Genomic DNA, 12,692 nt, shown 5'->3' with positions numbered 1-12,692 from the left:
TCGTCTTAACGGAGTCCGCCATGTTTCTACAGCGGCCCAGAAGGGACAAACCAAGCACGTGGGGAGAGAACCCGTCGTGTTTTAACGTTACCTGAAGTTCTCCTTGCGACGAGGAAACCTTTCACACACATGACTGAGGCTTCTATATCGTTAACAATCAGGCCACTCGTATATCTGCTGTTTTGCTATTGAGGCATATTCACTCAGTTGTTTTGCCAACCGGACTCCACCAACAGCTCCTCTTCTTCTTCAGGTTCCCAAGCCCTTGATGTGCCAAAGCTTCCTCCACCGTGAAGGTTTTAAACTACGTAGAAGGCTCTGCCACAGTGCCATAGTCTCTCTCTCTTTCTTCCTACGCGTGACACAGTCGTACTAAAGAGGTACGTCGAGCGAAGAGCGAGCTGCTGTAAACACTTCAACTGCTGTCAGCGCCCGTTCCACACAACGACCTATTGTTGTCCGTCTGTTTATTCTCCCGCTGCTCCCCGTGTCCCCACTTGTTGCTTCTCCTTATTCGTTTCATCTCCCACCTCTTATATTCAATTTGCACTGTATTTAAAAAAAAAAAAAAGAACAACAAACTTGTCTGCGCGACGATTTTCGAACCCTTTTCTCCGCTTCCCACTCCAGAACATCCTTTTTATATCTTGTCTCGTCTGACATTTTTTCTTCTTCGCTCCTCGTCTCTTCTTTCCCCTCCAGCCTCGTGCTCCCATTTCTCTTCAGCATCTCTCCATCTGTGCTGCGATATTTATTTATTTTTCCCCCCGGCAGCAGCTCAGTGACGGAGAGAATGATCACATCTGAGCGTCAGGAGAGCGTAGAAGTAAAACAACCAAGAGACAAAGAGAGAGAGAGAGAGAGCATGAACCAGTGGCGGTGGATTATAACTGAGAGATGCCCTTTTAGGCCAAACAGAGCGCTGCATTAACGGCTTTAAATGGACGTGGGCATAGTTTTTCCTGGATGGCATCGTGTGTCACGTCGAAGTGACCGTGGAAAAACACGCACAGCGCACACACGCACTGGTTTAGCGACGTCGACAGCCACAGCGACGTCGACGTCAACCTTAAAAAATGTCCACGCCGCCCCGAAGCGAGAGAGACGGACGGATGTGCACCGGCCGGCTCTGTCCACCTAAATACCCGCTGACCTGCTTTCTCTAAGCCCGTCTGTTAATACAAAAAAAAAGACATTTTGTCGGGAGGGTTGTGTGCACCAAGACAAACAAGCAAAAGACGCCGTTTAGTGGCGGACTCGGTGGTCAGTCTGTGCCTGTGTGCTGGGAGGTGTGGGAATAATGGAGATCAATACGAACAGGAAGAAGCAATGATTTTCACCTCCCTCCCTCCCTCCCTTCTTTCTGGGGTAATCATGGGTGTTGTGCACGTGGGTTAATAATTTGTTGGCCAAAAGATACCGTGAACGTTTTGAGTCAAAGAGTCTGGATTTAAAAAGAAATATTCTCAACACAAGTTGCATGCACATCCGGTCTTCCTTCGCAGATGATTTATCACCTTAAACGACAGCTCATCACCCTCCTTTTCTTCATCTTCTTCTTTTCCTCAAAGTACCACACTCTCCTAAACATGGGGAAATAAACTAAACAACTTCTGTTGAAATGTAACGCTCGGGGGCGGCTGTGGCTCAGTCAGAGGATCGACGGTTTCGATCCCCGGCTCCGCGAGTCCGTGTCGATGTGTCCTCGTGTCCTCGGGGCGAGACACTTAACCCCGAGTTGATCCCGGAGCTGTGAATGTTGCATGGATGGTACTTTGCATGGTAGCCGCCGCCTGCAGTGAATGAATGGGTGTGAATAAACGATGACGTGCGGCGTTGAAGCGCCCCGAGGGGTCGGAAGACTAGAAAAGCGTCAATTGATGGTGTAATTAAAGTAACTGTACATTATGATTTCCACCTTTTTAGTTAGATTTTGTCCAGAATAAAGCCGTGTGAATATGTGATTCACAGTAATACAAACACATCATGAAATAAACTACATATTCGCGCTACAGATAGAATTTTCAAGTCCTTTTGTATTGATATTGTTACACATTTGTGTTATTAGGAATAGGAAATAATAGAATAATATTCTGTATGACACTCGCTTGCAAATGCTCACAAACGCCGCCTTTCCCATGATGCATTTCAGGGGGCCGACTGGCCGATTTTTAGTGGCTCGCATCCACCCTGCGTTGGCGTGTTTACGACATTGGAAGCCTGAAGTTTGTCTCCCTCGTGATCAGCTCGAAATATCTGAAACGAGGCTCGTCAAAAAGTCACTCGCACAGTTTCAGATGCTGTGATTTAATTTAATGACAGCTCTGGGAACCAGTGAACTCTGTGTATGGCAGAGTCAGCTTTAAGTGACGGACTGTGGACCTTGTTTGTTCATGTCCTGGGCACAATAGATCAGCTGTGAGCGACGGGACGTGTTCACATCTCGGCTCGTCAAACATATCAAACACACGCGTAATATTTTGCAAGTGATTAAATGTTAATTTTATAACCGCTGATTGTCGTGTGAGGCACATCTGCTGCGAGTCTGTAAACCTGGTTATCCATTAGGAGTTCAGGTTGCCCTTCATGTTCATTATTGAGGATGCTGCTATGTGTGTGTTTGTCACACACAAACACACGGTAGGGATATCACACAAAATTATTCGCATGTAATCTACATTATAATGGACCATTTCTGTAGTTATTTTAACCCAAACCTCCTGAACTTTACCAAGTAGTTCTTTTGCCACAACCTACATTAGAGATACATGATTTTAAACTATAGACAACAGAATATAAAGGAGTTACAATGCAACATACACATTCATGCAGCAGTAATATTAACCCGGAAACATCAGATTTGAAAGTAAAACTTGTAACGTTTTACACTATAAATACTTAAAAATACATTTTCCTCTTAAAAACATACTTTTGACTGCAGTACTTTTACTCGTAGTGGAGTTTTTTCAGTAAAAGTAAAGTTGTAAGCTGCTACTGCCTTTGGTGGTTGTCCCATCTGTAGCCAGCTAGCGCTGCTGCTAGCCCCCCGCCAGCTCCAGACTAGCTCCCCGCTAGCGCCCCACTCACTCTCCACTAGCTCCCCATTAGCTCCCAATTAGCTCCCCACTAGCACCCCACTAGCTTCCTATTCGCTCTCCACTAGCTCCCTATTAGCTCCCCATTAGCACCCCACTCGCACCCCACTAGCTTCCTATTCACTCTTCACTAGCTCTCCACTAGCACCCTACTTGCTCCCCACTAGCTCACCGGTAGAGCCCCACTCGCTCTCCACTAGCTCCCCATTAGCTCCCTAATAGCGCACCACTCGCACCCTACTAGCTTCCTATTCGCTCTCTACCCGCTCTCCACTAGCTCTCCACTAGCTCTCCATTAGCTCCCCATTAGCTCCCCATTAGCTCCTCACTAGCTCTCCACTAGCTCCCCATTAACTTCTCCACTAGCTCTCCACTAGCTCCCCATTAGCTTCTCCACTAGCTCCCCATTAGCTCCCTAATAGCGCACCACTCGCACCCTACTAGCTTCCTATTCACTCTCTACCCGCTCTCCACTAGCTCTCCACTAGCTCTCCACTAGCTCTCCACTAGCTCCCCATTAGCTCCTCACTTGCTCTCCACTAGCTCTCCACTAGCTCCACTCTCGCTCTCCCCAGCCTGCACACGGGAGACGCGGTGGTGGACTCGCTGCGCTCGGCGCCACGTGTAATTACGGCTGTCATTTCGGGAACAGATCCGGCGCTGTAGCGCTAATGAAAGTTAACTGAAGGCTGACATTTTGCTCACCGAGCAGAGATGAAGCTGCCAATCAATCTGTCGCCGTAGCAGGAGACAGCCGGAGGCAGGCAGCACGGTTACAACATAGGTGTGTGTGTGTCTGTGTGTGTGTGTGTGTGTGTGTGCGCATGTGTGTGTGTATACCCTAGTCAACAACAGTACTTAAGCTTACTTTACCGATAATGGTTTGTTTGTTGTTGAGGGGGAATCTTCCCCCCGAGCTTCACCACAAAGATTGAAAAACAAAATCTCAGCCTCTGTCGCCTTTTGAAACAAACCAAAAAATACCTTCAAGAACTTTTTAAAGACGATGAGGGCTGCAATCAACAGTGGTTGCTGTTTCCCTTCCGTCTATAAAATGTCAGAAGATTTCTTCAAGTTCACATCACATATTCCTTTAGACACCACGTCCAGAAAACCCAAAGATACCGAGGGCCTCTCTCCCTGTTGCATTATGTATTTAAGGAAGAATTGTACAAATAATTGGATGCATAAGCCAAATATAAGTCTTTCACAGCCATTGGCAGTAGATTGAGTGTCCTTCTCTGCTTCTGATCGGCTGGTACTTCTCGCCTTCTTTGCAGACGTGATGAACAAGAATTGATATATTTTCTAGTTTCCCACCATAAATGTTCAGCGAGTTGACCGGCGCCTCTGTGCCGACACCGACAAGCCCCGAAAATATACAAATATCCAAGTCCAACCTTTTCAAAGACCAAACATATTGAGGAAGTGATATTGAAACATTGTATTGAGTCAAAATATCCTCATACTGATTATTTTCTATTTATTTGTGTGTGTGCGTGTGCGTGTGTGTGTGTGTGTGTGTGTGTGTGTGTGTGTGTGTGTGTGCGTGTGTGTGTGTGTGTGTGTGTGTGCGTGCGTACAGCTAAAGCTAATTTCCAACACCAGTCCCTTTGATGGGCATTGAGACTTCAAGAAAAATCATTAAAATTTCATGTCACAGTAAAAAATATTTAAATCAGTGCGTATTATAAACAGCCATCCATGACGACACACACACACACACACACACACACACACACACACACACACACACACACACTCAAACAGACACATTCCCCAGAGTTTCCTTGAGGGAAAATTAGTTTTTTGAAGATTATTTTGAAAACAAAAATGTGTTATACAAGAATTCGTGGCTCCGCAACGGAGAACAACTTGGGCCACCAAACATTACCGTCTGTCCCTGGAAACGCTTCAGCCAATTAGTGAAAACCACATGTGGACGATACAGGGTCAGCGTTTTAAAAAAAAATAAAATATATAAAAATGTTCGTAAAAAGAGTCGCGGCACATGACATCAAAGGGAAGACGCTCTGCTGAAAAGGTGGAAAACCTCCTCGGGAAAGAGGGGAGGAAAAAAAAAAGAAGAAGCGTTTCGGGAAACCGTTTGAACAAAGACTCCTCCGATGATGACTTTGCATCGTTTTACAGAGCCTTCTGTCATCATGTGCTGCTTTTATTTCCTCTAAAGTGTCCTTTGACAGGTTTTTAGTGTGTTTTTTGTGCTATATTTCACAGGCATCAGATGGAAAAGCCTCCCATAGTGACCCCTATCTCTCTCTTTCTCCATATCTCTTTTAAATGGGCTCCAAATATAGCGCCCGCCTAAGTTCAATCCATTTATTCGTCAAAGAAAACCCCCAAATGACCAAAGGCCTTCTTGGCTACAGGGTTTCCCTCTTACTGCTGTGTTGTTTGGACATGAAACTGTTGTGTCCCTCTGAAATAGATATGAATATTTTATATTTATAAGTTAATAATATGATATGATTCTGACAAAGGAAATCTACAAACATATTGTAGTGATAAAGACGTATATTTAGTCTAACTGGCAGATAATCTTCCTTTCGCTGAACAGCCTAAAGGAGGAGTTGAGTGTATTTTCAGTGAGTTTTGACTGCGACTGTTCTTCTCAACATGTAGAAACTCCTCTCCTCCTTTATTCTTCCTAACCATCTGTCTCTTCTTTCCCAGGATCCCTTGATGCAGAAGGTTGGCGGAGGAAGGAAGAAGACCGTGTCCTTCAGTAGCATGCCGTCTGAGAAGAAGGTAAGATCCACAGCGTCCGATATTGATCGCGAAAGAACTCCACAGAAAATCGTAAAAGTCGGTGTCTGATCGTCTAATCCCAGGTGAGCAGCGCCGCCGACTGCCTGGCGTTCATGCAGGGCGGGTGTGAGCTCAAGAAGATCCGGCCCAACTCCAGGGTGTACTGTCGTTTCTACACGCTGGACGGCGACCTCAGCTGCCTGCGCTGGGAGCCGTCCAAGAAGGACGGCGACCGGGCTCGGCTGGACGTCTCCAGCGTCCGCGAGGTCCGCACCGGCAGGAGCACCGAGACGTTCCTCCACAACGGGCCTCTGTTCGAGCACCTGGCCGAGGAAGCCGCCTTCTCGGTCATCCACGGGGACGACTACCAGGTAGGTCGCGCCCTCAAAATGTCCGCAGGGGGGGGGGGAATATACTCTTGGCCGCTTCCCGTCTCGTAAAACCTGCTGATCCGTCCCCTCCTCGCAGTCTCTGGACTTGGTCGCGTTGTCGGCAGACGTGGCCAACATCTGGGTGACGGGCCTCCGCTACCTGTTGGCCCACCCGTCCATCATCGGGGGCGCCGGCGTAGCGGTCGGGGGCCTCGGGGAGGGAGGAGGCGGCGGCGGCTTGGCGGTGGACGGCAGCCCGGGGGGGATGATGAGGAGCGAGTGGCTGGCGGCGGAGTTCGCCCAGGTGGACGAAGACGGCTACGGCATCGTGTCGGAGGACGTGGCCGTCGCCACCATCTGTAAGCTGTGCCCCGGGATCAAGGAGGCCAAGGTGACGTACAGGGCCACGCATCATCCTGCGCCTCCATGCATACGACTGGTGCTCGGTTCTGCTTTTTCTGCTTTCCTCAGTTCAGATATCGGAAGTGCAGTCAGCTTGTTGGGACACATGGGAAAAATATACAGACTCACGGGCCAAACTGTTATGAATGTGTAGTTTATACGAGTCACACTGCAGGGAAATATGTGTTTCTAGACAAGAAAAGCCCCTTGTGCCACACAAAAATGTATTTCATATCATAATAACTACGTAACAGTTTAATGTTTGACGTTACAGTCGTTTGTTGGTGTCACCAAAAGTATTTCTGTGTCTGCGAAATACTTTAAACTCCTGGGCAGTGCATGGTATCTGTGTAAATATGTAAATTTATAAGGATGCGTGGCCCAAAAAGATTACAATGCAAATGTGAGACGTAAATCTGTAAGTTTAATACTGAGCTGTGACAAACAGAAGGAAAGCCAGAGATAATCTCACTAAATGCAGTCGAGGTCGAGCGTTGGAAATTAATTAGCAAAATGCTAAAGCCGTGTTGAGTTGGACAGAGAACGGGTTCCTCTCCCCTGTTCCTCCTGCATGAAAGAAGGAGGTGACAGAGAAGTGAAAATATTAACACAATGTGTTGTTTGATGGGTCGTTTTATTTAATATCCTCATTGCGACAAGATAACTAAAGTTTAATTAAGCTTCAGGTGGACGAGTAACGACTAATTAACTCACCTCGTCTCTCGCCCAATAAACCCTCTTCTTCTTCTTCTTCTTCTTCTTCTTCTTCTTCTTCTTCTTCTTCTTCTTCTTCTTCTTCTTCTTCTTCTTCTGCTTATGCTGCTTCTTCTCATGCTTTTTCTTCTTCTTCTTCTGGTTTTCCTTGTTCTTTTTCTTCTTCTTCTCCTCCTTGTTCTTCTTCTTCTTCTCCTCCTTCTCCTCCTCCTTCTTCTTCTTCTTCTTCTTCTTCTTCTTCTTCTTCTGCTCCTTCTACTTCTTCTTCTTCTCCTCCTCCTCTTCCTCCTCCTCTCCTCTTCTTCCTCCTCCTCCTCCTCCTCCTCCTCCACCTCCTCTTCCTCCTTCTCCTCCTTCTCTTCCTCCAGGTGCGCCTGCGCTTCAAGGAGATCCAGCGCAGCAAGGAGAAGCTCACCTCCCACGTGACCCGCGAGGAGTTCCACGAGGCCTTCTGCGAGCTCTGCACGCGGCCGGACGTCTACTTCCTGCTGGTGCAGCTGTCGAAGGACCGGGAGTGCCTGGACCCTCAGGACCTGCGTCTCTTCCTGGAGACGGAGCAGGGCTTGTCCCTGGCGACCACGGAGGGCTGCTGGGAGCTCCTGCGGCGCTGCGAGCCCTCGGCCCAGGGCAAGGAGAAGGGCCTGCTGGGTCTGGACGGGTTCGGCCGCTACCTGCAGTCCGCCGAGTGCCAGCTGCTGGACCCGGAGCACCTCGGGGTCTGCCAGGACATGAACATGCCGCTGTCCCACTACTACATCAGGTCCGTTTCCCAGTCAGAGCACGAACAACGTTGTTGTTTTTAGCCAGACCGATTAACACGTTGAAAACTGTGCAACCAATTTTGGCTCCAGACCTCTTTTTTTCTGTTTGAGTCGTCATATGAACCCCAAATTAATTCCAATACTTGTGTTTATTGTATGTATTTGTTCAGCAAAGTCTTGGGAAAAAAATGTATATCTGCAGAAAAAAAAATCACTTTTAATTTTGATCATAACTATGAACATCCAGCATGATATGAGCCAGATTTCCCAAAAAGGCCTCCTGGAGCGGTCAATAAGACACCTTTTTGGAGATTAGGACCTAAAGAATCAGAATCTGCAACAAAAATCACAATAAAACGAAGACTTGGTCTGTTAGGAAGGAGTTTCAGTCAAAAAAACTGTGTTGTGCGGTTCAAAAATTGAAAGATTACGTATTTTAAGCAAAAAGATTGTCTGAATGTGGCATGCTGGGACTTAAAATTGACCCTAGAGGATTTTCCTGTTAGGAATCCTCTATACGTAGCTGACTACCTTTTGAATTAAATCCCTCAACGGTGCCAGATGGTTCTGTTTACTCACTGCGCTCTGCCACCAAAACAAACAAATTGAGGGAAAATATGCACATTAAATTGGACATATTGTGCCGGTATTAGATGATATATAAACATAAGAGATTGTGAACAACCACACATGTGGACAGGGTGTTTATTTTCGGCGTCTCGCATCACTGAGAAGTTGATCTCCGTCTCCTCAGCACCTCGTACCGCTCCTACCTGCTGGACGACCAGGTCCACGGCCGAGCGGACCTCGGCGGCTTGATCAAGGCCCTGCAGGCCGGCTGCCGCTGCATGGAGCTGGGAGTGACCGACGGCCCCGACGGGGAGCCTCTCCTCGGGGTGGACTACGGCCCGGATATCCCCCGTCACCACCACCACCACCACCACCATCACCACCAGCACCACCACCACGCGCCCGTCACCATCCGCTCGGCTCTGGAGGTGGTCAACAAGTACGCCTTCCTGACCTCCCCGTACCCGCTCCTGGTGTACCTGTGCCAGCGCTGCTCGCCCGGCCAGCAGCGCACCATGGCTCAGCACCTGAAGAAGGTCTTCGGCGCCCGCCTGTACACGCCGGAGGCCCTCCCCGTCGGCCTCGGGGGGCGCGCCGCCGCCTTGCCCTCGCCCGAGCAGCTGAAGGGGCGCGTCCTGATCGTGGGGAAGAAGCTCCCCCCGGAGCAGGACGGCTCCGACGGGGAGGTGTCCGAGGAGGACGAGGAGATCGGAGGAGGGGGCCCCCTGGCGGGACGGCGGATGACCATCCCCGGCGAGGAGGAGCTGGGCGTGGTCTTGGTGGTGCCTCCGCCCTCTCAGCCCAGGAAGCTGCGCCTCCACAAGGAGCTGTCGGACCTGGTGGCGATCGCTCGCACGGGCAGCCGCGGCTTCTACGCCCAGAGGGCCGGCCGCAAGCCGGCGCAGCAGCAGCAGTCCCCGCCCAGCAGCCCCTCCTCGCCCTGCACGCCGCTGCCTTCCTCCTCCGAGCCGCCTTACTGGACAATGTGCTCCCTGGGCGAGGGCGAGGCCGGCCGGCTGACCACGGAGAGCCCCGAGGACCTGGTGATGTTCACCAAGCGCACGCTGACCAGGGTGCGGCCCAGTTCGGTGCGTCTGGACTCCAGTAACCCCAACCCGCAGGGGTACTGGAAAGGAGGGGTCCAGCTCGTGGCCTTGAACCAGCAGACCCCCGGCGCCATGCTGGACCTCCACAGGGGTCGCTTCTCGCAGAACGGAGGCTGCGGTTACGTCCTCCGGCCGGCCGTGATGAGGGACGAGGTCTCGTATTTCAGCGCTCACACGCAGGGCCGAGTGCCGGGAGTGCCGGCTCAAACCCTTCGGATTAAGGTGAAGACGTCACGTTGACGCTATTGTTTTTTTTTTTGTCACATTCAGTTGATTTTCTTCCTCACATTAGAGTGCGAAGTTTCCCTGAAAAATATTCTCTGTTTGCGTTGTTCTGTGCAGGTGATCAGTGCCCACAACCTGCCCAAGCCTCAGGGGTCAGGGGCCAAGGGCGAGGTCATCGACCCGTACGTGGTGCTGGAGCTGCACGGCGTACCGGCCGACTGCGCCGAGCAGCGCACGCGCACCGCCGCCCAGAACCAGGACGACCCGCTGTTCGACGAGACCTTTGAGTTTCAGGTGAGGCCGGCTGCTGCAGATGCCGAGACACTGAAAAAAATGTCATTTTTAAAAGTGAGTTTTCCCATTTCGTTTAGTTATATTTGGGGTGTTGACACGCACACACACAATAACGTCCATACAGAAAATGACTGGGAAAAGCAATAGCTCGTTTAATCCATTTACGTAACAGCGTGACAGCGCCTCATAATAATCCAGTTTACAGGAGCAAAAATATGATTTTAATTTTCTAGAGCAAATTTTGTGTTTTTTTGTGTCCAAATCCATGTCCCAGGATGCACGCGGAGGTCTCAGCTCAGAGATAACATCACTGAGAAAAGAAACGCTGTAGTCTGTGGCGTCTCTGAAGCGTTTTTTTTTTTTTTTTTTTGCGGATGACGTTGCGGTTCTGAATCATCCGATAATCTAACCCGGGACGGACCTCTGCTGCTTTTATTGCGTAACGTTTTTATTTTAATGTGCATTTAAAAAAGTGTGCTAGATTATAGATTTTTAGGAAAGCGAAAGAGGAAAAATGTCAACAACATAAAAGAGGCTTATGTGATTTTTTTTTTTGGAGCCGTGTGAGTGTGTGTGTGTGTGTGTGTGTGCTTTACTGGCTGTGCACCTGCATGGAAATAGAGCCAAGAGTACTTAATTGAAGGAGGAGGGAAGGGGGGAAGGGTAGGGGGGGGTCACGACCGTCACAATTTAAATTAGGCGGCTCCATGAATACACTTGTGTCTGCAGTGAATTCATTCCAGGAGACGTGATGGCTGCTGTGTCGCTGATTTGGCTTCTTTTTTTTTTTTCTTTCCTCTCTCTACCGCTCAGTGACAGAGTCCTGTATCAGGGCGGCTGAGCCATCATGACAAGCTGTCACAATTGATATGGCAATATGCGTGTGTGTGTGTGTGTGTGTGTGTGTGTGTGTGTGTGTGTGTTCACAGCGCCCTGACACAATGCTCCGTCACAGAGGCCGCAAACTAGTTGTGTAACACCCGTAATTCCTAACGACCTTTGACTGTGATTACGTTGGATCTCTCTGGCGGGAGACGGGCGGGAAGGGGAATTTAAAATGAACGTTCACATGTGACGTCGCCCTCGTATCCCCTAAACTGCGCCCGGCGTCGAGGGCGACGCCCGTTAGCTCGTCGCGCACATTAACAAAGAGGGTGCATGAAAAAGGGTTTTGTCGGATTAAGCTTTTAGCTCCAAACAGTCAGGACGCCTGATGAATGATCCGCTGTCTTACAGTGTGAGCCGCCGTCAGAAGATCTGGTCTGAACTGCAGTGAGCTTGCTTTTACATCACCGTGCTTGTGTTTTTTACTTGCTGTGGTTACATGTGCTGAGGCTGCTTTGACATAAAACTGAACTTCCCTGCAGAGCAGACCATATTGTCTCAATCTTCAGCCATCTGCAGCTCCATATTTTAATTTAATTTTTTTTTTCTTCTGTCATGCTGCTTAAGCAGTGCTGCTTGTCTTATTTCGTTCGAGTGCTTTTGTTTGAATAAACTTAAAGTGAGATTTACACGTTTTTTTCAACATGTCTTCATGAGACTAGTCCGCTTTTGTTTATTATTATTATTATAAAGCAGATTAAGGCGCTACATAAATACTACAAAACTATCAAAACCCAGCGACAACTTCAGGTTCTGACAAGTGAAACCGATCTGGAAGTGTCTCAAAACGACTCCCCTGGTTGTATAGAAGTCAATGCTTCATGTGTTAAAGCTGCATTCTCTCTCTTGACCACCAGGGGAGACTCCTCTGGTTGTATAGAAGTCTATGCTTCATGTGTTGAAGCTGCATTCTCCCTCCTGACCACCAGGGGGTGACTCCTGGTTGTATAGAAGTCTATATAAGTGACTCTATACTTCTCTCTTGATGTATTCCCTCAGTAGACATTGTAAACATGAGTTTATGGTCTCATATATATCGTTTTCACATCTGCAGTGATACTTACCAACACCTGTAAACAAACTTTGACGGCGTCCCCCTTTAATTTACTCTATTTAGGAGATAGGACTCCGAAGAATTAGTTCATTCATTGTGATCCAATTTTCCGAACCCTGATGCACATCATCACATTTTCAATACACTGTCACGCCCGTATTACACACACTTAATCTGTGTTTTATGAGTGCAGACGGCTGAGACAGTGGTTTTCATCGGGGCTTAGGAAGATAACTCCTGTCAGTGTGTGTGTGTGTGTGTGTTTGTGTGTGATCAGGGAGTGATGTGCTGCTGATGTGTCGGCATCAAAGCCTGGAGGACGAATGATTAAAACATACGAGCGCATGCTTCAGCGGGCTGATGCACACAGTAAACTGAACAGTATGACCTCGACTGTGACTTAACGCTGCCCTCTAGTTCGCCCTCTGGGTGCAATCCACAAGGCC

The 12,692-nt window shown here is 48.8% G+C and overlaps 1 protein-coding gene across 1 annotated transcript in view; it reads left to right on the top strand.

Moving 5' to 3' along the window:
• The window catches only part of plcl1 (phospholipase C like 1), a 68,388-nt gene that overhangs the window by 39,220 nt on the left and 16,476 nt on the right, over window positions 1-12,692 (top strand). Inside the window, exons 2-7 of the mRNA XM_068572110.1 lie at window positions 5,790-5,864; window positions 5,948-6,235; window positions 6,333-6,626; window positions 7,720-8,111; window positions 8,867-10,010; window positions 10,131-10,307. Of these exons, the coding sequence (XP_068428211.1) occupies window positions 5,790-5,864; window positions 5,948-6,235; window positions 6,333-6,626; window positions 7,720-8,111; window positions 8,867-10,010; window positions 10,131-10,307 (2,370 nt within the window). The remainder of the gene's footprint in view (window positions 1-5,789; window positions 5,865-5,947; window positions 6,236-6,332; window positions 6,627-7,719; window positions 8,112-8,866; window positions 10,011-10,130; window positions 10,308-12,692) is intronic.

This window comes from Clinocottus analis, unplaced genomic scaffold (assembly GCF_023055335.1).
Source record: "Clinocottus analis isolate CAN_PGR_092001 unplaced genomic scaffold, fCliAna1.0.p SCAF_12, whole genome shotgun sequence".
NCBI classification, from domain to species: domain Eukaryota; kingdom Metazoa; phylum Chordata; class Actinopteri; order Perciformes; family Cottidae; genus Clinocottus; species Clinocottus analis.
The sequence above is the reverse complement of the archived record's forward strand: the minus strand, read 5'-3'. Positions and strand labels throughout refer to the sequence as shown.